The sequence below is a fragment of the Manduca sexta genome, chromosome 28 (assembly GCF_014839805.1).
Source record: "Manduca sexta isolate Smith_Timp_Sample1 chromosome 28, JHU_Msex_v1.0, whole genome shotgun sequence".
In the NCBI taxonomy this organism is placed as follows: Eukaryota; Metazoa; Arthropoda; class Insecta; order Lepidoptera; family Sphingidae; genus Manduca; species Manduca sexta.
Genome location: NC_051142.1, coordinates 12,543,984 through 12,571,659, shown reverse-complemented (window position 1 = coordinate 12,571,659; position 27,676 = coordinate 12,543,984). Strand labels below are relative to the sequence as shown.

At 35.8% G+C, this 27,676-nt stretch overlaps 3 protein-coding genes across 3 annotated transcripts; all 3 read right to left on the bottom strand.

Moving 5' to 3' along the window:
• Positions 1-19,205: 19,205 nt before the first annotated feature.
• On the bottom strand, positions 19,206-21,593 carry LOC119191039 (alpha-2B adrenergic receptor-like). Its single transcript, XM_037444800.1, has 3 exons — positions 21,504-21,593; positions 21,014-21,121; positions 19,206-20,715 (listed from the first exon to the last, which is right to left on the bottom strand). Exons 2-3 carry the CDS (start codon positions 21,100-21,102, stop codon positions 19,821-19,823), a joined length of 984 nt encoding a protein of 327 aa, XP_037300697.1. The 5' UTR covers positions 21,103-21,121; positions 21,504-21,593; the 3' UTR covers positions 19,206-19,820.
• LOC115454507 (uncharacterized protein K02A2.6) lies at positions 21,469-23,043 on the bottom strand. Its single transcript, XM_030183236.2, has one exon. The coding sequence runs from the start codon at positions 23,041-23,043 to the stop codon at positions 21,469-21,471; it is 1,575 nt and encodes a 524-aa protein (XP_030039096.2).
• A 1,103-nt stretch (positions 23,044-24,146) lies between these two features.
• On the bottom strand, positions 24,147-25,716 carry LOC119191040. The gene is made up of 2 exons (XM_037444801.1): positions 24,700-25,716; positions 24,147-24,283 (listed from the first exon to the last, which is right to left on the bottom strand). The coding sequence occupies exons 1-2, from the start codon at positions 25,663-25,665 to the stop codon at positions 24,278-24,280; spliced, it is 972 nt and encodes a 323-aa protein (XP_037300698.1). The 5' UTR covers positions 25,666-25,716; the 3' UTR covers positions 24,147-24,277.
• Between the last annotated feature and the right edge of the window lie 1,960 nt (positions 25,717-27,676).

Below are 27,676 nucleotides of genomic sequence, written 5' to 3'. Positions count from 1 at the left end.
ATAAGTGCATGATCTTTCTATAACAAAAACTTTGCTAGTGTCAAAATTTGTTGGCCAGGTGTTTTTTTTCTAATGATGTCACAAAGAAAAACAACCGCTACGCCTTTCCATGAACAGTAGGAACGTTAATTAATGCCCACTATTGTAACTATGAATTGGCTTTGAATGATAATGAAATTGATGTTAGGTATTGTAAATTAGAGTTTATCACGGTAACAAAGAGATCATTAATCAGAATCATTTATGACGATTACCGAAACCTTTTGATGTTCTATCAGCTGAAGTTAAGAAATTTGAATCCAATTCAATAACTAATTGAAAAGCAGAAAACGTTTTAAGTTAAACCTTTGTAACTAAAGGTTAAATAATACTCACAGATTTCTTAAAATTTAAACTTCTAGAAAAAAATAGGTAAATAGATATATCAACTAATAACGATTCCTAAAATTTTGGTGCCATATTTTTTTTGTTTATGCTAGGTCAAATGTAAATAAGATACATTATACAACTTTACAGTTCGGTCTGGTACAAAATGATGACATTTAAATGGGATTGCAGTTGAAATAATTATGGTTGTGTTTAGTTATAACAGTTGTATTTAAACTTATGTTAAGTTGGATGGTTAGTTAATTCCAAGTTCTATGGTCACAGTTGTATTACGTATGAATTGGATTCTAGGAAAGGGACACAGGTCCCATGGACACAGGTATCATTTTGGCTTAATCTACGAAGTAGAGGTGAACTTTCTGCCTTCATCCCGCATCAAGATTTTGTAAGTTATAGCGAAGTTTGGCTTTGCGGTTTGCTGCCTCCCTGACGGCAATACTTTTAGGCTAGTTTATCAAACTGATCTTCGAGGTTAAGAAGTGTAAATTACATACGCATCTCCGGAAAATTCTACTGATTTAACAAAAATATTCTGGCGGTTAATACTCAGTTACAATGTCATGATTGCTGCACTGGGCTGTTGATCATTGATTTAGAGCATTGATTCCCAAGGTGGTCCAGGTGGACCCTTAGGGGTCTACGTTGGCTTGACCAAAATATGGGGGCCACGAGTTGCAAGCGGGGGTCCAAGAACAATGATCTAGTTTGATAGTAAAGTACTAAAATATTGGCTTGACTTCACCTATCAATGTAGGCAGGTAATATTGATAGGGGTCGGAAGAGGCACGGTGACCCCAACATAACCACCTGTGATGGCTGGGCGGTAGTTATAATGCATTTTCTCAGCGAAACTAAAAAAAAGTTCAGCAGAACCAGCAACATTTTCAAAGGGGTCTCTGAGTAAAGAAAGTTTGTAAACCTCTGATTTAGAGTTAAATTATAGACTTAATAATATTCAACTTCTATACTCTTGCGGGTTCGCTTGTTCGAAAATTCTTAGCGCTACAAAAGTACCTAACGCATTGTAGCGATTATCAGCGCCATCTGTTTTAAAGAATTATATTTGCTTAAATGTTCTTTAGATATCACGCTAAAACCACTTAAACACGGATTCAAAATGTATATGAATATACTTAATTAATATAATAAAACGGCTACGTGTGTCGGGACGGATATAAGATATGAAGTGGAAGATCAATGACCATACGACGTTGTCGATACATGTAGTTGTGCAAAAAACAAATTCAATTAAAGTGCTAGTCAGTATGAAATGTTTTAAGTCTTTGTACATCTTTGGCAAATGTTGCCATGTCGTAGCGTCGATAAATCAAAACCGGCCTCCTTCGAATGAAATATGATTCCGAACTGGCTCTGCTATTGGCATATTACATCAACCTACTATGGATTATTTGGTAAAACTATTTGTGAATTATACATATCACGTGGAAGCCGTTTGTATTGTTACTATTTTGTGTTATTTTTAGGGTTTTGTAACTTAAAAGGAACTACATGATCACTTTACTGTCTGTTTGTGAAGACTATTTTTCTCAGGAATGCGTATAGATATCAAGCTAAAATTTATACTATACACTCGGATCCTAGATATCTTTTAGTTGTAAAAAAAAAATTATCAACGTTATCAAAAGATATTAACTTTTATGTCGTAGATTTTGTGATTTTACAAGGGATTCAAAACGTCTAGGCTACTTCTCCGTGAATCTAGAATCATGACATGTGACATGAAGCAGCGTCTTACACCACATGTAAAGGCCCAGAATATGAAAACCGTAAATATATACTTAATAAAAAGAAAGAGTTAGTTTGTGCGGACTCTTGGTGCGCGAGTGCAACTCGCATTTCTCCGGTTTTAATGCTACTTATATAACTAGCTATTACTCGCGGCTCCACTCACGTGAAAAAGTTATTCTTGGATAAATATCTTGGGTTTATATTTTAAATAAGACTCCTAGAAATATATAGGTGAAGACTGCTTTCAACGTCATGCAGTAGTTTTTGCGTGATGCATATACAAATATACAGGCAGACAAAAAATCTTAAAACTGTTATTTCTTCTGTTGCCCTAATAAAGACCTCTATATTAGTTTTCCTTCAATATCTATTATGAACGGATATCGTCTTTTAACAATTATATTTAAAAATATTGAAAAATTTAATGCGATCATACCGATTTATTCAATAATATTTTTCAGAGTATTTCCATATATACAAACTGATATTACCATGATTTTTATAAAATATAACATTATAATTTTTTTTCGGATTGGAAATTATACTGGTTCATAAGTTTTACTTACTATAAACTACTTATACCCCTTATCCTTTCCTTCAAATCATTTGAAACTTCTAATGTCACCTGAATTTCCATATAAACAGAAACGGAGGCAAAATCTCGTATCATATGTACTTAACAAACAGCACTGAGGGATGTCTGCAAGCTTTATTTTCTTTGAAATCGAAAACCTTTGAGCAGCTATGCTATCGGAAAAAAGGATTTTCCCCCAGTATATTATTTTTATTCTTCGTACACTCCAATTGCTGTTGGTCGTAGTTTTTTTTACTTTTAAAATGGATTTAATTTGAAAGCATGTTTAGGAAGAATGAGAGATAGCGAATGTTGTATATTTAAAGGTATTTTTGAAGGGGTATTTTGTTTCTTATATGTTTTTAAAACAAAATTTGAATTTGTCCATTTCCAGAGTCGGTTAGGTTCGTCGATAATGCATATATCAAAAAGTTATTCAATAATTCAAGCCCTACATAAATGCTTCTTTCCTTTCTAACATCACATCTTCTTTTTAGAAATCTGGCTTGCACCACAAAAATTCTCTTACGGGGCCTGAGTTAAAGGTTTGGTATTATTTGTGTATTAAATATACATGTGAAAAGTTTTGATATATTACAGTATAATATTTGTGAGACTTCTGTATATGATAAAAAAAAAAAAAACATTAAGTCACGTAGTCCAAGTGCCTCATATAAAGATCTAGAATACTCTTTAGCCCCATAATATGAACGGAAACATACAAAATTACATTGTAAATTATATAAGACCTTGGTCTCTATTGTAATTGAAATCTTTGAAGGGGTGGGTTAATTAAAACGCGGCTTAACCTTGCTCCGACTCAAACCTAAGTGGTGTGAGGGGATTGTTACAATTTCTACTTGTGTATGAACGATGCTTAACGTTTGTTGCAGTTGAAGGTTTGGTAGTGAACGTGGTTCGTACGTAAGCATATGACGGTCGGTGTTTCTCTTCTCACGACAAAGTTTATGAAGAATTTAATTTTATTTCAAAACTCTTTCCTTTCATCATATTTTAGGATTGGTCTATGTTTTTTCATTTAAAATAAATGTCGCAAGAGGAGCATAATTACTCAATCATATCAATATATAATTTCACGAGCTTTTTGAAAAAAATATAGGTACTCATCCGATCAAAGGGTTTCAGCCCTTAGCGAAAAAAATGATAAATTAGGTATTGTCAATAGCACAATGTTATCACTATAAATTTAAAATATTCCAAGTAAGTTATAAGGCTAACCGTTTGACTTATTAACCGACATTTTCAATAAACGATCCCAATCGATTTCCAGTCAGAACTATTTTTTTGACATGCTTACAAATGAGTTATTCTGATACGTTTAAACTGGGAATCGGATTAAATATTTGTTTGGAGTCGTTTATTGATTCTTACTTCTGTAAGATATGATTTATTATTTACTACCGTTAATACAGTCAGTAAACTAAGTCGCCTCAATAATATTATCAATAATAACGAATAAATGTAGATAAAATGTAAATGATCTATCCGGATTCTTGGCAAATATTTGAAAGTCAAATAAGTGTTTGCGGAATACGAGGAGCAGTTCGAACTGTCTCAGATTGTCACAGCTTGGTAGACAGTGCCGTGTTTATGGAATAGGAATCGGATACATTATGCCATGCTTGTTTTCCTATGGTGGGAGAATATGTGTTTCAGTTGCATATTTTTGTTAAAATTCATCATGTTCGTAGGATCATGAAATTCAAATATATGTCGGCGTAACTTATGTTTTTTCGATAAAGAATGGATTTGTTTGTTTTTCGACCAACTGCCTGATAGATACCAAATGTCATTAGTTTACCAAATGTTAGTTAATCAACTAAATGTATTTATGCCTCGGAATCGATCTTCGGTATTCGTATTTCATTGGTCACAAGACTGTGCTTTTGCTTTTTGAATTCCGTATTGGTTACTATAATCTAAAGCAAATATCTAATAATGTCGTGTTGTATTCATGCTAATTTTGAGACCACTTAATCCGTTGACCTTTTGCTTCACTTGCATAGATTCAGTGTAAGTTTGTTTCACGCTCAAATAGGCATTCATTGTTATTGTAATTTTATTTAATAATAATATATTAAAGTGGAATTCATTTAAATTGATATTAATTAAATTCCACTTCAATATATTAAATTTTTTGTTGTACTTCTGCCTCATGAACTGTAGCCAGATTTTAGAGTTCAGTAAAGTTTTATTGTAGTTGGAAACCTCTGGTTTCATAAGCAATACGTACGATCAAACAGGTGCGTAATTCTCATATCTATTACATTATTCATTTGCAAGTCAAATGTACGCAATAGCGTGCAAACATTATCAAATTGTTGTAACTTTACTTTGTTTACTTTAAAGCTCACTTCAAGTTCAGAATATATGGCTGGTGGTGTTGTTTCTTAGCTTAAAAATACCTGATGACATTTAACAGTTTTACTTATATACTTGTTTTAGCGTTAACAGGTGGTTAAGAATTGCTTAAATAGCTGTTAAAAACATCACCGGTTCCTAGTTTTAACCTACTTAAGAGGCAAGATGACGGGTTTTGACTTACAGCTGATCGAGTAATTTGTGTTTTGAGGTTAAATATTATTGTAAAGGCGGGGCACTGTGTTTTCTATCAAAAATTGATTTCGACAATTATAATTTGCCCTGATGTAAAGTGCGCTATGTGTTGCTTGGAAATTTATTCATCGTTTTTGTTTTTATAGTCCAAGTTTTGAGTGAGAAAAAGTTAAAATTGATTAAAAGTTTAAGTGCAGATTAGTCAAGAAGTAACTATGCATAGCTTTGCAAATTTTTTAAGACTGTATATTTTATGTTTCGAATATGTGTGAATAAGTCTTTTCCAATTTCGATTCAGTCCCACAATGTGACCTGAGTCTAGTGCTAAATCGTGTACCTAGTTCCGAGTATCTTACATTTCCGAAAATGCACGCAAAATTCAATTGTGCGGCTACGGACCTCACCATGGACCAAAAACGTCATTTACAGTTCCTGTAAAATAGTAAATAGATCATTCAAGTAATAATATTGCCAAGTAGCAGTGTGCAAGTGTTGTTTTGTAGAGAAATAATATTACTAGTATAATAAAGTTTCGTGAGACTTAACATCTGACAAGTCAGATTCATGATCTTGTGTTGACGATCAGCCACAAAAGTAGGTAAAATAATTAAAACTTTACAACACTGGTACAAATTTACTGCAGTCGTTTTTTTATATACGGACACGTCAACATGCACCTGATAGAATGTGGACTGACGAGAGATGATTATCCTTCGATAGTCGACACAATTATGCCGGCCTGTTGGAACGCGACACACTTACGTAGACCACTATGGCGGTTTTAACACCTTGTGTTCGGTGATCGGTATCCGGGCGAATACAAAATATACCAGAAAAAAAGTAAACCTTGTAAATTTTATTTTAGTGAAGAAAAAATCTTTTGTTGATACGAACAGAAGTTTAATTGCCTTTAGTTTTTTCTTAATGTGATCAGCTACATTTGTAGCTCACTACAATGCGGGAAAACAATTTTAACCTTTCTCTAGAACGATTAATATAAATAACAATAAACGGTTAATAAAGTTATGGCCCTCTGAATCACTACCAGCAGAAGCTTTTTTTTTATTGTTGTGAATGACGAGACGAGCTTGCCGTTCTCCTGATGATAAACCATACGACCGCCCATAAACAGTAGAAATACCATTCAGAACCTTGAAATACAAAATATTATTTGGTATTCCACTGCGCTCGCCATGAGACGTGAGATGTAGTCTCATTAGGTCCAGTAGTTACACTAGCTGCAATGTCCTTCAAACCGGAACACAACAATAACTACACACTATTGCTTGGCGGCAGAAATAGACATTGCGGTAGTACCTACCCCGGCGGACTCTAACATATGAGAGGCCTACCACCAGTAAAAGATCAGAGCTGGTATCACTACCAGCTTTTTATATTTATTGTAGATACAATAGACGTAAAAGTCCAATGAAGATCGTGATCGTCCAAAGTGCAAAAAAAATCTAGCTCTCATTTAATGTTATTTAAATTTCCATGTGGTGTTGTTTGCGAGTAGGAGTAGCGCTTACTAAACGAGCTACTTTCTCTCATCATTGTACTGTAAATAATATGTAAAAATATCTAATTTATGCCTTTGAGAAGGTCTTTGTTGTATCAAAATAATTAATATTAATGAGATTTTTGTAAACTCCAAAAAGAGTCCACTACTATGCTAATCTCGTTCGTGAAGAATAAATTAGAATTTATCTTGGCAACTTATTTGGATATACAAAGTTGCGAAGTGGCGATACCGTAAGCAATTTCAGGGTTAGCGTCTTTATAGCGGTTGCTTGATAATGTTTTTTATAGTTATGAGAACTGTAGTGTTCGTAAGCTATAAATAAGGGTTATTTTATGCAGACGAAAAACAACATAGTTTCTTAAAACGTATGTATGATATTTATTAAACAAAAAAAAAAAAACTCTGAGAATCTTGCATGTGCAGCACCGTAAATGGTTTGAGAACTTACTAAAATATGAGATCGATTTATTAATACAGTCCTTAGTTTTCGGGAATAAAGTCGTAACTTATATGATGAGCATTTTTTTTGCAACGACACTCTTAGACTTGATAATATTATGTATCAGACCAGTCATTGGTTTCTGACAAAGATTTCTTGTGAATTTATTCATAAACACGTAGTCTATATATATTGTCGACTTGCTGGTACCAAGCATTACACCTGACATAATGTTATATTTAAATAGAACGAGTGCACCGCAGACAATTTCCTGCAAGCGCAGCAAGAAATCTAGAGTCCCAGACCGCGAGATACAATCTGCATAAATAAAACAATGCTTTTTAACAAGTTCCCGTGGAACAAGGAACTCGGAACTGGCTCGGGTCCAATACGCTAAATCGTTTGGCAAAAACGTGCATCTATCACTGCGTTGGGTGTGCCGTATCACCAATAATGGCTAGGGAGGAACTTGACTTGAATTATATTTTATGAGTTTTGGGAATATTTGTGTTTGTGAGGCGTTTTGTGCTGTCCTTAGGTTTTCTATAGTTCGGTGAATGTTTAGTTCTCTTTGCAATTTAATCAAATAATTTCAGTATTTAGTAAAGGATATCAACAACATCTTAAATAATGTCTTAAGTGATAGCATGGGACTGATTTTTGCAGCTGAGTTTTATTAATTAAACTGCACCGACCCAGTTGACAAACGCTTAAATAACAGCTCAAGTTGTGTTCATTAAACAGTTGAGATCCTACTCAAGGGTCTGGTGACTCAAATTACTGTCTGTATAGACATAGACAACTGCGTAATCATCGTCATCATCAGCGGAAGGATGTCCACTGCTGAACATAGGCCTCTCTCAAGGTGGACAGATGATCTCATAAAATTCGCTGTATTCCAATAGTCCGATCTGGAAATCTTTGGGGTAGGCCCATGTTCAACTCTGTAATATAAGAGCAAAATGCGGGAATCAAATTCAGAACTCAAATTACGATTCAAACCAGTTGAGCAAAACAAATATCCTAAACTAAATAATATATAATTTATATTCAATAATTCAAAGACCAAATAATAGAAAATGTTTTACAATAGACGGGCACAAAATCGACCTTTGGCGCACGTCGTGTGAATTATTTATCCTTACGGACCTCCATTTGTGACGTTTGCACGGTATTTTGCCACAAAGCGATTATTCTGTCAAAATAAAATCTAGATTTCTGAAATGAGAGATGCATTTAAGATGTGGACTGAATATCAATTAGCGACCTTATCCCTGAAGGGCATAGGTCTTTTTTATCTTATCGAGGATTCAATCAAGGATAGATATTGTTAGGAAATTCATTATGTTCGACCTAGGGATAAATTTTTAGTTTCAAACTTGAGTAAATTATAAATATGCTTAGTAGTAAATTAAAATTAAACTGTTACTTTCAATTATAAAATGAGACGCACATTAGACTTTCTCATTCTTTTCTGTTGGAAACTGCTTCAAAACCTCGTTAGGGTTAACAACAAAATCTCAATATATCTCATTATTTAATGGATTCGATAAAATATTTTCGACGAACCAATTATTTATTTTAGAAAATATAACGGCTTCCCGTCCGTAATAACCGAAACCTGTACAATTTGTTCCGAAGTTTAATACAAATAACTCTGTACCTTAATAATTCATAGTTTTGTGACCTTTAGTGATCGTAAATATTATGGACCTCTATAAATTCTTTGTTCATAATCGTCTGGTAGTTTTTCACACTTTAGTATTGAGTTTATCATGCGTGGCATTTTTATGAATATTTTGTACAATTTATGTGTACCGCATGCTTGGAATATTCTTCGGTCTTTTTGTGTATTAGGCTCAGTAGTTTTTAGGGTTCCGTTCCTCAAAAGGAACCCTTATAGGATCACTTTGTTGTCCATCCGTCAGTTTGTTAAGAGCTTTTTTCTCAGAAACGCGTAAAGGTATCAAGTTGAAATATATATCAAATACGTCGGTTCTACGAACACTTTCAGCTGTGAAAAAATATTACTTGTAAATAAAAGCGATCAAAAGATAAGAACTGTTATGTCGCATATTTTGCGATTTCACAAAAAGATCAAAACTATAGATTACTTACTGTTGGCCTACAATCATAAAATTTGGCAAGAAGTAATGTATTACAATGCATTTAAAGGAATAAGTCTGTTAATCGTACATATTGTACGGCCACACATATGCGCGGCAATGTATGTGCTAATACGGTAGTGTGAGATGCTGTGTCATACCATGCCTACCATATACAAGTGATATGCTCCTTTATTTAAATAATATCCACTTGTTTGTTACTATTACCATCTAATATACATAGTTGTATATTACTCGTAAAGTCAAATACAATATTTATTGTCATTTTTGGAGTTCAAGTTGTATCAAGAATCCTCAAACAAAAGCATTGATTCCCAAATAACAACAAGCTCTACAAATATGTGCCGTAATAACAAAAAAACGAATTAATTATTACAATTTTATTTGCGGTTAGTGCAACAACCGTGTCTAGCGATCGAACGGTAAAGTTAAGTTTGTCAAGTTTGAACTTCTATAATTAGATACCTTACCTGCAAGTTTGTGCGGAACCGGTGAGCGAGTCCAACTCGCACTTGTCCGGGTTTTTCTTGAATAAGTTAGTTTACCAGTGGGTGATATACAGTATATTGGAGAACATATATTGAATAACTCGTGTTACCTACTCCGTTGTTGCAATTTACATTCTGCTATTAGTTGCATCTAGCTTCGTCTAGCGACGTAAAGAGTTGTTAGTGCTCCTATCAGAACTGATATATCCCCCGTCAGGTGCTGTGGTGGCACTAACTAGGATAAACTATGCAATTAATAGTTTAACTGATATAGACAATGACAGTATTAATATCAATATTGGAATCCCGCACCTGTATGCGGAATTGGAAGGAGTAATGAGGCAATGGAATAGCGATTGTAACTATAGAGATTCAAAGGCACGTGTTGGTCGACAATTATTTTGGGCTGCATTGCACTAACAATGCATTAATTACAGTGGAAAATGCTATTTTCCGTTAAGAAAAAATCTTTTTCAATGTACCGGACAGTTGATAAGCTGTAGTCAGGGAGGGTGCTATTAAAAAACAAAAAAAATTATATGTAATAAAAATATTTCACTATTTACTGATGCATCTACTTTTGTTTATCTCTGCAGCACCCTAAGGCGACTGGTAGAAAATGCCTATGGCATTAAGTCTGCCTATATATTTTTTGTATACAAAGTGTATACTTAAATAAATAAAAATTGTATAAGAAAGACATGCTATCGATAAGTCCATCTTTAGCGTTAAAGATTGTAGAAAGGCGTCTTGATTACGGCCTCTGTTTTTCTTCAGTTTTCCTAGCCCTAATAACCACACAGTTTCCAAAATTTGAGTTTATAAAAGATTTTTTTACAGTTCACAAATATTGTTTCGGCTTTGGGTATTGTGGGACCTAAGTTTGTCGTCGATTCTGACATCCACAGCGTAAAACCTATGCCTAGCTGTAGGTTTTGGACTATGTGTGATTACTAGATGTATTATTTTATTATTTATTGACTCTATTTCTTCAACTAGCTAAACAAACTGAGGTAAATTCAATTCAGCAACACATTTACCGCTTTGTTGGGCGGAAATAGGGACGATATCATATTTATTATATTCGCCGTTTTATTATCTAGGGAATGTATTTTGTGAATGGAATTGTATTTTATTTTATTACATTCGTCCTCAATGACGCTTAAACGATTCTTGTTAACTTTATGAAATTACAACTTTGACGTAATTTATGGCATTATTTATTTAAATAATGCTTTCGGAAAATCTGCAGTAATTTTACTAAGCTGAAGGTATTGTTTTGCCGTGCTAATCCGTGCAACTGCAGTTATTTCGTAAATAGACAAGTTTATTCTTGTGCTATGAGCTATGCAGTCGTTGGCGTAAGCTAATATGACATTATCATTATTGTCGAAAAAGTCCAAACCCAAGCTAATACCGTATTTTGGCTAAAGCTGGCGCATTTCCTTTTAAGGATTAAAATAGAGTCGATAAATCTTATTATTCGGCATAGATTTTTTATAAACTCCTGGCGCTGACGTCGCGACGTCTTGTCTAATGAACTCCTTTCATTAACCAACTCGGATATAAATTGCCTTGTGCGTTAGTTTCAAATATTTCCTTATTATAGAAGATCCTGCTGCCTTCTTCGTGGATGTTTTTAGGTTAGCATTATCTTGGGTAAATGAAAATTTACTAGGATGGTCTTTAAGTACTATTTGTTTCTTTTCTAGTGAGTAGTTTATCCTGAAGATCGTAAAGTTCAGTTTAATTGATGTATACAAAATGTCGCAGGAATTTCGATATTTATTTGTTTATAACTCTGTCGTACACAAGAATGCATTATTGATAAAGGAGAATTAATAGTTTTCCAACCAACTGTTACTAAAATGTAATGGGACTACAATATACTTACTCACTTACTTATTTTACTAAGTCTTGAACACCGAAACGAGAGTCCTCCAGCTGTTCTTGTCCTGCGCCAGTTACTGGCTTGAAGTTGGTACAGGTTACTTTCTATCATATCGTTCCAGCAGCATCTAGGCCGTCCCACCGTCCGGCGATCTGTTGGTCAACTCAGATATGCACCTTTACGATCCGATCTTCTCCCGTGTGCTCAAGATGGCCAAGCCAGCGTAGATGGTGACCTTTAATCTCGCCGCAAATATTTGACTGTGCCACAAAATCTTCCACCTGAGCATTTTCCAGATCCGCCACGTGCCGTCCTCTTTCCTGACTGGTCCCAAAATCTTAAGCAGAACTTTACTTTCTGGCATACGACTACATTATCCGTCAATGTAATAATCTTCAACTTTTTGTCCCAGTTTAAAATGCTACTCTAAGAGTCTAAACAAACCATCTCAAGACACAAAAGGAGACTAAGCATAAAATATTTTAAAACTCCGCTATCCTTTGTAATAAAAGTTTCAAAGGAGATGAGTTTAAAGTTCGGAACGAGTCTAATATTTTCGCGTGCACTCCTTTTTCTTTGAAACTGCATCGCCTGGCGCATAAAGCTAACAACTGATTAAAATTTAATTTCACCTGAGTACACTAAAGGCGGAGACAAAGAAATGAGTACGACTGCGTTTGAAATGCACGAGGATTAAACAGGATCGTGTAATCTTACTAAGCTTATAGATGCCAAGGTTTGTGGAAAATTTTAAACAGTTTCAAACAGAACACTGTTTGAAAGGAATGCAAAAAATAACAATAGATTTTGATGAAATTTGTCAGGGGCACCATGACCTAAAATAACTTGCTTTCGGAGAAAAATTCTCGCGGGCGAAATCGAAACAAAATTTAATTTTATTAATGTTGAGCTGCAATATCGATAGAGCCAGAATTTATAAAGTTAATATATAAAATGAAGGTGTTGTAGTTAGTTGTTTTGCGTGCGCGGTACAACATCGCTCGGAGGTCCCGTGTCGGGCAAAGCAATGTTAGGTTTTTGTGGTACCTGTGGTATTATCAGCCCAAAGTCTGGAATTTGTGCTCGATATGGCGATAGATGCGTCCCCTATCACATCGTGGAAAGGAACACGCTTAGTGAAAATTGGGTGTTCTGGCTGCATGATATTTGTTTGTTTTAATACACAAAAGACATAAAAATTCTCTGATATGTTTAAATATATAATGTAAAACATAAAATAACTATCGCAATAAATCCAAAGTGCAGTCTGAGCGTGGATGTCTTATTTTATGCAAGCCGTTTATTACCCGTACACATGGAGGGCGAATGATATTATATTCTAGAATAAACTTCGTGTGGACCAGTTTGTATCCATGGTTAATCTAATCTTAGGAAGGTAATGTATTTTTATATAAGTCCGTATTAAAAATTAAGTAAAAAAAATCTATATAAGGTTTTAGTGCAAAAAATAATAATTTAGTTCTACGCTCAGTTTATGAGTTTCATTAAATTGCGAGATATTTTTAATAACTAACAAAGAAATAAGTAAGAAAAGAGGTATTCACAATGTTGATAACGTAAACGAATTCTTCTTTAATATAATCGCGTATTCCTTGTACATATTTCATTACATAATGATTTCTTATGTTCAAGGCACAGTAAACTCATTCTGCGTATATCGGAACATCATCACATAAATTATAAAAAAAATATTTAATTGAAAAATGTAGGCAAATATTGTAATGTTGAGTTTTCGTACGACCAATACCTCAGTCCGCCCCGTAACCATGAGAAGGCTGCGAAGTCTCCGAAACGTCGACATAATTATAAATTAAAAAATCCCGAAAATTCCGCAAACTAAGTTTATTTCATCTACTTCATTGCAACAAATATTCTTCTTAGTTCTTTGAGACTGTCAGGAAGCGAAAATTAGAACGTAAAGCCAAAGAGTTCTAAGATTATATAGAGTGGACATTGTGAAGATTGTCATACAAAAATTTTGTGCTTATGGCAAAACACCGATGTTAAATACTTCATATTTTTTCCCTATCATGATTTCCATGTTTTTAATGCGAATATTTGCATATAATTATTCTGTAAATATTTTGTTTTTGTATTAAATATCTAAGGATGCTGTGTCATCTTGTCATACGGACATTTCAAATAAGACAGCGACTTATTATCAATTGGTAATAGCTTTTGGAGCAAAAATTTGGTTCTGATGTTCAGTCTATAACTTAGTAAATAGTTTCATGTCTTTGCGTAAAGCGAACTAAATTGTGTGCAATCGTTACATGTCTACCACTTTTGTCATTAATCAACTGTCCTAAAATAATATTTCCAGAAGCGAAATGTTTTAGCCCAACCGCACCGTCACAATGTAATTTATTATTAAAAGAATGTTTATAGGTACAATGTCTCTGCGTAATCGTATTAGCTGGAAACAGGGTCGCTTTTACCGTGTATTATTCTATTATAGCTATATCTTCCGTTTTATAGCCTTTTCAATAGCACTTGACTGCTGATAAATTGAAATTGTTAGATAATTGAATGATCAGGTACTGTGATGTCGTAAAAATATTATGATTAGGTTAGGTTTAAGTATTCCTTTTAACTAATGTACCTGGGAAATGAAGGTATCTGTTCTCGTCTGCATGTAGAATTCTATATTGTTGAAAAAATGTTAAACGTAATGTATGTGGCATAATGTTTTTGTTGCCTTTTTCACGTGAATATATATAGTTTTATAGTTTTTACTAATTGGTAATGGCTGTTTAGAATTTAAATTTAAAAAGCTTTATGTGTTTTTTGGTTCGCATAATAAAACAGTTCGTTTGTTTGGTATCCGTGTATAATTTCAACATATATATTTTTATTGGAACGATTATGATAAAAAATGTACAACTTTTTGCATAAGAATTATCAGTTCATCACATTCAATTATAAACAAAAAAGAAAATAATAAAAATATTAAATGCATAGTTCCAGTGAACAAAGTTGTATAATAAAACGTTTTTATTTTGAAAAAATATTTTAGGGTTTGTATATTTTCTAATCACACAGCCATATTATACAGTCTTCACACTACAAGGTCACCTTATCAAAAACTTATGGATGGATAAACTTACTTATGGATTTATGGTATCTTAACACCCACGCTACAGATAGTTGCGGATCTTACAAACATGTCTCTTTTGTGATTGAACACGCGGATATCCGTTCTTCTTTGCTTATCGCCTGTTACGCAGCGGAAGATATTGATTTTTTTATATCCCCAGCTTAATGCCTTGACCTTTAAACGAGTTTTAAAAAGAGTGCTCACTTCCCGCTAGGCTACGGTTTTGCTATGATCTGTCACTGCAACAGTCTATAGACAGCGGATGCCACTAGACGGGCCGCTTGCTCGTTTGCTTAATAAAGCAAAAGAAACAATCTTGATCGTTTGACAAAAATATGTTTTGGAAAACGTGTATATGCCATATTTGCTCATTTTTCTCCTTATAAGGAAACATCGTTAGAGGACAGAAATGTGTTTTGGCAAAGCATGCATGCTCTATTTGCTTATTTTAATTATTATAAGTAAACATCATTAGAAAACCAACATCAAATTACAGTTTGTTTTGTATTTCCCACCATTAGTGGGATTTAAAAAGTTATGGACCCTCTCTTTTAATCAATATTTCTTCCCTTCAAAAGCTTACGACGCTGTTTCATTATAGTTGTGGTTGTTTATGAGTGGTGGATTTCACTTGATACCATGATTTGAATTTTCTACTCAGTGTTAGCCCGAAGTTAGGAATTTGTCCCTATTTGGCGATAGGTTCGCCCCCTCTCACATCATGTGACGAAACTCACATGGCAAAAGTGGGTTGTGGTTACATCTCTGCCTATCCCTTCGGACATAAAGATGACACGTGCAATGGTGCATGTATGGATATCACTTAACATGAAGTGTCGTTCGGTGTTCGACTGCTACTGGCTATGAAGAAATGAATTTTTGATTTCAAAGAGTATTTTTAATGTTAGCAAAAGAAAACACATAACACGATTAAATCGGTTTTATTTGAAACGTTAATATTATTCACACATTTAATAATATTTACATAACATTATACATATACCTAAACAATAGCGTATGTACATTAAAGGATGTATTTAAAAAAAATATTTATAAAAAACTGAAAAATTAGGACACGCTTAGTTTTACATCACAATAATTTAACTACGTCTTACTCATAAAGCAGGACGTCTAAATTCTAGACTAGAATTTACAATATAACCTAGGTATTTTACATCTTAAATGCCTGAACACGCTTTGGGACTCATTCTGAAGGTAGCTTGAGATAACATATTTAATCTATCACGATGACGCAGTAACAAAATAGTACTTGATTGAATGTACTTAATAAAATGGTTCGATATCTGCAGGGAAATACCACATTCTGGTGATATTTTCTTTATTTATATAGACAATATGGCCCATTCCAAATCTTGTAACATTTATGAAAATGATTTCTTATGTTAGACATCGGAATAAAATTATTTTTCGCATTTTATCGATGATTTTTGTTTCTTTTCTTCCGTGAAGGCTTAAGAGCTTTTAAACTGTTAGGAGAAAATTAAAAGCCAAAAACCGTAATAAAATGCGATAGCTGGTTCATTTCGATATTATTTGTTATGTTTAAAAATTACTATGAGTATTCTAAATGATAGTAATATTTATACCAAAACTAATTTATTTATATTTACAGTGATATTTTACTATACTATACATTTTTACTTACTTCTAACTGGTGTTCCTAAATATTTATACAATTATTTGGTTGCGTTCTTTGTATGTATGCATATTTCTGACCGTACTTCAGATAATTTCATGGCCATGTATCCTCTAGGTAAAAATGTTGCGCAGTAAGTTGAACATGTTGAAGTCATTGATCAGCCATTTACTTAACGAGATGTAATATTTCTGACTCTAATGGAACATATATGAAACGAACATGCTTAGACGAAATGCAAGATGGTTATTTCCTTCATATGGACGCCGAAAATTGGCCATATTGCACCTGTTGTAAGTGGAGTGTGTCTAGACACACCGTTGACTGACGGGAGGTGTTTACTTCTCCCTACTCTAAATAATTATGTAAGTTCGAAAATGTATATAAACACGTTGATCCCGGAACGCGACAAACTTATGTGGGCCGCTATGACCTTGGGACACAACCTAGATGCCATTCTTCAATAGCGCTAACGTTATGAATGGAAAGGACATATCCTAGAGAAAGACTTTCCCAGAGAGACTTATCCCTTAGAGATAAGTTAAGTTATTCACATTTTTTTTTTCTATAAGCCCTACTGATTGTAGGAAGGAATCTTGACTATGGCCTATAGTTTTCTTACGATGTTCCGAGCGGACACCATTAGAGTATGGAATATTCGGTACCATATTAACATTGCATGTTGCCAACGTCGTCGAAATATTGTCGAGTGAATTCATAGTTTCTATTTAATTTTGTCATATTAAATTTTTGTAGTTACACTGAAGGCCGGTAATGAAACTTACAGTAGTCTTACACCTTAAAAACGGCCTTCAGAATCGTCCCAAATATTTACACATGAACATAAAATATTTAATAAATTGCTATTACATTTATTCTTGTTTGAACTTTGTCGGAAATTATTTGAAATTAATTGAATGTTTGTTTTGGTATCGTTTGTAGTATTTGCTTTTAATTGTGAAGAGTTAAAATATTATACTTACACAAAATAGTTATGTAATAAACGTAAAACGTACTTCGTTTTTATAACATAACAATAGTTTAATGATTAATATAAATAGAAGTAAGAATAAAAAAAAGATCCAATATTGGTATGGTTATTTAAAGATAAAATACGCCTTGAATGTAATTCCATACTATAAAAAAATATTACATTTCATACAAAAACTCAACAAAGTCCAAACATGACAACAACACGACAATTATCGTCTAAAATTTATTTATGGGGTCCAATTCTGGATTCAGTTCGTTACTATCTAGATTCGAGATTTCAAAATGCCTTAATCATATCGACAGATTCAGAATTGAGCCCATTCTAATGTTAAATGTTTTCATAATCAATCGCGACTCATTTGTTGATTAGTTAAAGTGACGGGACAAAATATAAATCATTGCACTTTGTCAAGACGCGCATCGAATGGCAAAAGAAAAAATATATATAAAAGTGGATCTTATTACACACTAGCTGACCCGACAGACGTTGTCCTGTCTTAATTATGAATTTGCAGCCCTCATTCTGTCAATCGCTGACAGTTATTTCAAACAATTGACAGCTATATAAAATTAATATTTTCGTTAAGTTTTTCTTAAATTTTCTAACGTTCCGCGCAATTTTTTCAATTTTTTCTTTCATAAGAACCTTCTCCTGACAGTAACGAACACAACAAAAAATAAATAAATAGTGAAATCGGTCCAGCCGTTCATGCGTGATGGCGTGACCAAGGGAAATAGGGATTCATTTTTATATATACAGATTAGGAAATGTCAATCTTATATGTCAGAGTGAAGAGTGCTATTTAGTAATGCATTGACTTTCAATAATGTTATGCCAGGTCGAAGAGCATATCAGTGCATTGCTCTTTTAGTAGTGTTTTATGATCAGGCGTGGCGTCTGCCGTTTCGGCATTCAATAAAGGCAAGTATTCAGTTCTATAATGTTTAAGGGCGGTCGTATTGCTTACCATCCGAATGGGATGCTTGTCTCGTCATTCACAGTAGTAAAAAAAAAAGATATATCATTTTAAATGACAAACTGAGGTTAAGTATTTATTATGAGGCGTAAGATAATATTTTGTATGAAACGAAGTGTCTCCATGTCGTATAATATATTTCATATGTTGATTATATGGTACAATTTTCCTAACTTCAGAAAAGATACGTATCTGATAGTAAATTATAGAAACACAAAACTTGTTACATATTTCTATCAAGTTTAGTTTTTAGTTTTCTGACTCCGTGATCTATAGAAATATACGCTATAATAAGGGCCTGGTTCACAAATTAAGTAAATTTTATTTTACAGTTATCGTATTAAATAGCTAATGTAGATAAAATTTCCTGTATTTGGGAGCACAAATTAGAGTGTCACTTGTATTTGGTTGGCTTATACATTTATGTGACGAGCATTTAATTAGAATTTGAGAAATAGGTCCTACATGAGCGGAGACTAACTAAATAAATTAAGAAAGTCTTCGATAAAATCTCGCTTCACCCTTAAATAAAAAGTGTATCGAGCGGTTAAATAATTTTTTATCCTAAAAATACTGAGAGCTATGTTTTTAGGTGGCTTATAAAAGCTTATATTCAAATTTTCCTTTGTTTAGAGGTCTAAGTATATCGGTTAGGGTCTGCAAAAACTATTGCAGGCTTACTATATGGTCCAAAACAAAAACAAATGTCGAAATTTCACAAAATAACATTTTAATGAGCAAAAACTACGAATCCACTAAGTACGGTATTCCGGACCTCCATTTGCTTTATCCTCTGACCATTCAATTCATGCCTTGAACAAAATAAACTTCACATAAATGCAACAATATATCACCGCTTTATAACTAAATGATCAGTCTTAAAAATAGTCAATTCTTTTCACTGTAAAGACGAAGCCATTTCAGATGAAACATTAGATACAGTTACTTTTCCAACTATACCAGCGGGAAGTCGTACACGCTATTTTCCCCAATACTGATCAGTAATAAGGTTTGAAATAGCTTACAATAGTTTAACACCCCGTCTTATAGCTTGTGTTCCTTTGTATACAATAGCAGCAGTAACGAGGTCAGAACGAAGGCAAATATTACTATTTGTGCGCCGCATTAAAGAGAGTGGTCGATACTGTATTATTAAAAAAGTATATACAAGACAGTTCAGACAGGAGCAACATAGAAGCAGACTAATGACTAGAAGCAATTAAAGCTCTGTATTACACGTATTGTGACCTAACATTTCTGTTAACTGAGAGCGCTCCGATGCCTGGATCGGACGATGGACGTACGCGCTCCCAGGGTGCCGGCTACCTCCTAGACCTGCAGTATTGGCACCTCAGCACTTTCTTAAACGCTTGCCTAAACACCTTATTGAATATCGTATAGAATATCGGATTCACCATGGAACTGGCATAACCCAACCATAGTACGAAATCGAAAACCCAATGGGCAATTTTACCCTCGCAATCAGGACATACTGCTGGCACCATATTTAGTATGAAAAATGGAGCCCAGAGCACGACAAAAGTGAAAAATACCACGCCTAAAACTTTCGTCGCCTTTTGTTCTAAACGCAGTATACGTCCGTGGCGAGACGAATTCCTTGATATAACGCTAGAATTTCTGGAATGATGCGTCCTAGGAGTTTGTCGTTGTGGCGTTGATGTTGATGGTTGAGATCTTGTTACCGATCTCTGCGCTCGGATACTTCGAACTGGAGTGGAGAGTGTGGTCCTCGCACCACCAAAACTGGAACCTCTCCGGAACCTTCTAGCTTCGTCCCACGTGACCATTGAAGCTGCTCCCCTGCTTGATCGCCTAAATAATGGAGTAGATGGTTCGTCTTTTAAATTTCCGTTCCTAGGATAGCCATTGCAGCCATTAATGTCTCCTCCAGGAACGATAATAACTTCAGTGGTTCGTCGAGGGGGTGTAGAATCAGTTCCGAAATAAGGACAAGTGCAAGGAGGCGGTAAGAGGAGACCGTCTTCTGAACTCCTGGATTTTGTGGTCAAGGTTGAAGGTGCTAAAAGACCGTCGTTGCTTTCATCGTCTGATGCACTTCGAGGTCTGTGGAGAGGAGTGTTTGGCTCCCCACTCGAGGACGGGCGGCGACGGTCCTGCAGCATCGATGACGGTGAGCTTGAAGAGACGCTCAATGACCCTGGTGTGAGCATTCCACCACGTTCTGATACGTTAGTTCTGGAAAAAAAGCACGTATTAGTGTGAATTAAGATTTCCATTAACAAAAATATAAATCTGAACGTAAATTGAGTTCCTTGCATTAGTTTTAAGTCAGTAATTTTGTCTACTATAATTTTATAAATGTTAATAGATACAAAAGATTAATACAGTTTCATTTCTTTTAGTACTTCCTTGGCGTTATACACCCAGAAGCGTACATAAAAGCGATTCTCTAGTTAAACTAGACATATATTGACACAGGTGCTGAAACCACATCAAAGTAGGCCGAAGCGAACAAATAAATGCCAATTTATACCCTCGGTACTGCGGTTTGGTCGCCGCTGAAGCTTCCAAGCCGCGAGATAGGCGCAACATCTCTGCCCCAAACTGATGCAGTGCCGTCATTGCAGAAGGAGCTGGCTCGCTGTGCGACAACACAAACATGTATCAGGACTACACAGTAAGCACACAGGGATCAGCGGTGAGATACACTGATCAGGGTTCTGGAATGTCATGCTGTAGTATTTCTAGGAATTACTGGGAGAATTAATAAAACACAACGTCCGCGTACAAAGTGTATTTCGAACTGATTTCTTAAACCTACCCGCCCCCGCTCGTTATAATTCATACCAGTATTTTATACACTACACTCCTCCACACTTACTTTATGAAATTTACAATCAAAGTACTATTCTTATAACAACAATTTTTAACAAATTTGTCAATTTATTATCACTTAATACGTAAACTTAACTAACTTAGTAAATAGGCTTAACATTTGTAATTAACAGGATTATTTAACCTACATTGTCTTATGGGCCGAGAGTTTGTGTGATCTTGGCGCTGTTGAGGAAGTCCAAGGGGTTTAGGTTCAAAGGCACCGTCCTCATGACCCTCAATTGCACTAGAAGGCTGCTCCTGAGCCGCTCGTTCGAGTTCCCCAACCGCTAAAGGTGTCGCCCTGGATGTAATGGTCTCGTCCTTGCCATCACTCCCCGGCCCAGATTCGGGCGGACTGGTCATAGGAGAGAGGCATTCCGGGCTTGGGAAGACCAATGAGTTTCTAGTTCTACGCTTTACCTGGTCGATGTGACGATGTACTTGGTTACCCTTTTCATCGGAAACTCTAAAATTAGATGGACCAATCTGTCGTTCTACTTTCCCCGGTAGCCACTTCTCCCCTTTAAGAAATTGCCTATACCAAACTGGTTCTCCCGATACTAAAACCCTCTCCGCCCCACCCGCGTTTTCTACCTGCTGCTTTTGCACCTGACTCATGCGTGATGTTAAATCCGGCTTTAGTATGTCTAACCTCGTTCTTACACGCCTACCTAACATTAGCGTCGCTGGACATTCGCCTGTAGATGAATGGGGGGTATTTCTGTAATACAGTAAGAATGTATATAAAGCTTTCATAATATTCTTTTTCTCGAAATAGGCTTTTTTGATGACTCTTTTAAGCGTTTTAACCGCATTCTCGGCAGCACCATTTGATGCTGGATGATATGGTGCGGTAAATATGTGATCTACCCCATAATTTTTAAGGAATTCTTGAAATTCCGAACTCGTAAACGGTGGACCGTTATCTGTCACTATTTGTCGCGGTATCCCCCACCTACTCCAAAGTTCCAGCAATTTAGTAATGGTACTTGTTGCTGTTGTACCAGATACATTAAAAATTTCCACCCACTTTGACATCGAATCAATAACTACTAAATATGTCTGTCCAAAAATAGGTCCCAAGAAGTCTAAATGTAGCCTAGCCCACGGTTTGGACGGCCAGGGCCACGGACGAGGCGCCTGGCGCGGGGGCGCATCGGCATGTGCTGCACATGTCGCGCACTCACGACACATAACCTCGATAGCCTCATCAATACCCGGCCACCACACATAACTTCGGCCTAAACCTTTAGACTTAACAATACCCATGTGAGGTTCATGTAAAATTTTTAGTACCCTTTCCCGACATCCCTCCGGTACTACAACCCTGTGACCCCACATAACGCAACCGAGTTCTTCATATAACTCATTCTTCCTATTAAAATAAGGTTGCATGACACTAATTTCGCATTCCGTAGGCCATCCGTCTCGTATAAATCCTAACAACCTGCCTAAGATAGGGTCTCTAGCAGTACATCTTTTAATTTCGTTATAATCTAATAACAATGTATCCTGCGCAAAATGTAAATAAGTTTGTTCCGGCATCGCAGAAACCGGTTTGTTATCTCTGCGCACGGGCAGTCGTGACAGGCCGTCCGCTGTATTCTCGTCCGTCTTAACGTATTCGATATCATAACTATATGCCGATAAAATAATTGCCCACCTTTGCATCCGACTAGCAGTCATGGTAGGAATGCCCACATGAGGGCCAAAAATCGATACCAGCGGTTTATGATCTGTGCGTAGTACAAAACGTCTACCAAAAACGTATTGATGGAACTTTTTCATACAAAATATTATAGCTAATGCCTCTTTATGGATTTGCGAGTAATTTTGTTCCGCTTTGGTAAGTGTCCGCGATACGAACGCGACCGGGCGTTCGGGTCCGCCTCGGCTTCCGCCGCTCGGCTGCGACAACACGCCCCCCAGCCCAACCGCACTTGCGTCACACGTCACAATAAGAGGTTTCTTTGGATCATAATGTGCCAAGACCTTTGAACTAGTTAAAATATTTTTAATTCCTATAAAGGCTTCTTCACAGTCTTGTTTCCATTCCCACTTTACATTTTTCCGAAGTAAATTATACAATGGCACTAATCTGAGACTAAAATTCTTAACAAACTTAGCAAAAAAATTTGCCAACCCCAAAAATGAACGTAAGTCAGAGACATTTATTGGTCTAGGAATTTTTACGATCGCTTCGATTTTCGCGGGGTCTACCTTTATACCATCCTTTGAAATTATATATCCTAAATACGATACCTCCTGAGCTATAAAAACGCATTTCGATTTTTTTAATCTTAAGCCACTGTGAAATAGGCGCTTGAATACCATTTCCAAAGCTTCTAAATGTTCTAATTCCGTTTGGCCCCCTATTATGACATCATCAATGAACACCGCCACATTAGGTATACCTGTAAGTAAATTTGTCATAATACGCTGGAATATCCCTGGACTGGACGATAGCCCAAAAACTAAACGGTTATATATAAATAAGCCCCGATGAGTGTTAATAACGGTGTACTTTTTAGAGTCATCCAACTCAATTTGATTATACGATTGAGATAAATCGATTTTACTAAAATACTGACTGCCATTTAATACTACCAGTACATCGTCAATTCTGGGTAACGGATACCGGTCGACCAGCAAAACCGGGTTAACAGTAGTCTTATAGTCTACACAAACCCTGAGTGCCCCATCCGACTTATTTACGGGGACTAGCGGTGATGCCCACTCCGAACAATCGACTGGTTCAATTATTCCATCGCGAAGCATCGCGTCAATCTCGGCGTCGACGCGCTCGCGCAGCGCAAATGGCAATGGGCGCGCGCGATGGAATACCGGCGCCGCCCCTTCCCGCACCCGTAGCGTTGCCTTGCCCCCCGTGAACTTCCCCAGGCTACCGTCGAACAAATTCTTATACCTGTCCAACAATATCTCAATTTTATTATTTAGTTTTACACTCTTGTTATGAAACACACTGCTACTATCATTCCGACTAGTTATAATATTACGTCTTTTAACAATATTCGTTTTTAATTCAGGGACTGAGATTCTCAGCTCTGCAAGCCACTGTCTACCTAACAAGGAAGCAGTACCCCCACTGATAATAAATAACTCTAAATTTTTGGTTATACTACCGTGTGTAACTAAGGGCTTTATGACACCTAACGGTTGAATTTTTGAACCATCTATGAATTTTAAACATAAATTATACGGTCGTATAGGCCGATGTCTAAAATGTTCATCATAAGTATTTTTACTGATGCACGATATAGCCGTTCCAGTGTCTATTTCCATATTAATGACCTCGCCGTCCAGTGAAATGGGATAACTCACCGCCTTGTAATCCCGCAAATTTAAGTGATGTAAATCCATGCTGGCGTCCTCCACCTCCTCCGATGATCGATCGCTAACATCGACCTCCCCATAGTGAAACTTCCTATCACTATAGTATTCACCACGCACTGATCCACGAGCTGCTTTCGGACACATCCGGCGCAGATGACCCGCATTTTTGCACCTGCTGCAGACGAAATATCGGAATCTACACCCCTCATATAGATGACTCGTCGACCCACAGCCCTTGCAGGAATCGTTGTTGACACGATTCGGAAGCTGCGTTTCCACCACCGCAACCTTATGTGCGCCTTTCCAGACCGCGCCGCCGCGACCCGGTCGCGTGTGACGCCCGCCGCTTCCGCGTACGCTTTGTCCCCGGGCCGCTACCTGCGCCGATATTTTGTGCACTTTGGCATTTTCCAACACCTCTGACCCGCTTCCCGCCTCCACCGCCGCTGCATCTCGCTCTGCTGCTTCTAATGACGTCGCTAGTCTTACTGCACTTACAAAATCTATATTTCCGTCCTCCGCAAACAACCGTTGTCGCATTATGTCCCCCTTAAGTCCGCAAACAAACTGATCCCGTAAATTCCCGTTTAATTCCTCCTTAAACTCGCACTTCCTGGCCAATTTTTTTAATTCAGCCACATAATCCGCAATACTTTCCTCAGGAAGCTGTCTCCGCTGTCTGAATCTGTACCTTTCCGCGAGCACTGACGGAGTTGGCTGTAGGTGTTGACGTAGCAAGTCACTGGCTCCATCAAATGTTAGTTCCGCCGGTTTCTTCGGACTTGCCAGGTTTACCAAGAGTTCGTACGCTTCATCTCCCATTGCTGATATCATTGTAGGCAGCTTCAACTCATCTTTGATATCGTTTGCCTTAAAATACATCTCGAGTCGATCCACGTATGATGACCACGTACCCGACTGAATGTCAAACTCGCGAATTTTACCAATAGACATTGTTCTGTATACTATTTCCTGCACTATCCAGAATTTTCCTCGTCGCCAATGTAGTATTTCTAGGAATTACTGGGAGAATTAATAAAACACAACGTCCGCGTACAAAGTGTATTTCAAACTGATTTCTTAAACCTACCCGCCCCCGCTCGTTATAATTCATACCAGTATTTTATACACTACACATGCCAAAAGCTTTGATGTACATAAATTAAAATATAGAACATATAAATAAAATATAAAATTAAGTATAGAACGCGAATGTTCGACATCAAAATAAATCTAGTTTTCGCAGTTAATCGCGGTTTTTTGTATTATAATTTTCTCGTGATGTTTTGAAGACTGAAACCTTCATTGTCACGGGGAGGACTGAGGTGTTGTTCGTCCGAAAAGTCAAAGTTACAATATCCATCTACATTTTCAGTTATATGTTTTTTATATTTTATTTTTAATCAGTCCACCATGACCATGAAGGCTGCCAAGACTTCGAAACGTCAGGAGTAAATTATAATACAAAAAAACCGGGATAAAATCCGAAATCTAGTTTTATTTTGATATAATATGGAGTTTCATAAGAATGATTACTTATTGATATAAACACAAGGGCTTTTTATTTAAAAAAGGAAGTTCGTTTTTAGCTGCCAGTATTATCTATAGATCTTGCTTCAATTTGTGCACAATCTGCCAGATACGTACTTAACTCAGGTGACGTATAATGACGTCTTCTCATAAATTATGGTTATTTATAATTTGAACATATTTCAGACTGTTAATATAATAATTATTCAAATCAAAGTGCTACAATGTAAATCATAAATGACTAATGAGGCACGAAAACTTCACGGGTTTAAAGTTCTTATCCTATATGCGACATACACGAATATTCATGCGATGCAACGACACATGTTGCATACATTTGTTTTAATTAATTCGTTGTTCGTACATTGAAGTACGGTTAATTTAATATAGCTTTCATACGCGAATGGAAATTTCGGAAATACGTATAAACCAAAGAGAATGTGGGTAAACAGATACGTATATATACCAAAGAGTTCTAAGATTATAAAGGGAGGGCATTGGAATGACGTCATACAAAAATGTGCTCATGCGAGGTTCACCCAGTCTTTCGTGAAATACCAAATGTAAAATACTTCATATTTTTTCGATAATGTGACTTGTACGTTTTTAATGCAAATATTAGCATATTTTCTGTGACTATGTTATTTTTGTATTAATATCAAAGTGACATTTCGTTACACGGACATTTCAAATAAGACAACGACTTATTACCAATTGGTACCAAATTTTGGGGCACAAATTTGGTTAAGATGTCCGGTATCTAACTAAATCCACTGTTTAATATCTTTGGCATAAACCAATGTTTTTTTTTTATTTATTTTTAAATTGGGACATAAAAATTCCTCAGAATTCGATACTTGCCGAATACAATCGAATATTCACGAACATGATTGTGTACACACCTTATTTGGTTGTAGGTATTAGTTACCCATAATTCATAGTACATAGAAACAATAAAAACGTTAATTTGTCTCACAAAACACCCTTAAAAATACAATAATCATTCCAATTTCCATGTTATTGAGTGGCTTTAATTAATGAATTCTCCGTTCGTGAAACTGATTTTAATTGAAATATTTCTGTTCATTACAACCGACTACTTCAGTTATGAGTGAAAATGAGTTTGCCCAGCGCGGACACGAAGTGAAAAACAGTTAATTACAAGTATCACTGTGATTTTAACGGTGTTTCGGTGTGTACTGTTTTGCACGCGGTTTCACCTGCTTATAAGTTCACTTAGATTTTTATTAATTTTATTTACTTAACAATATATTGTTATAAATGCGGAAGTTTGAGTATATGCCGAAACGGCTGAACGGATTTGGAAGAAATTTGGCACAAAGATAGAACGTATCTTGGTTAACACTAATTTATATTCCGGAAAGAGTACATAATTAAATTTATCTGCAAAAAAACTTTTACTTCTAGTAGACAC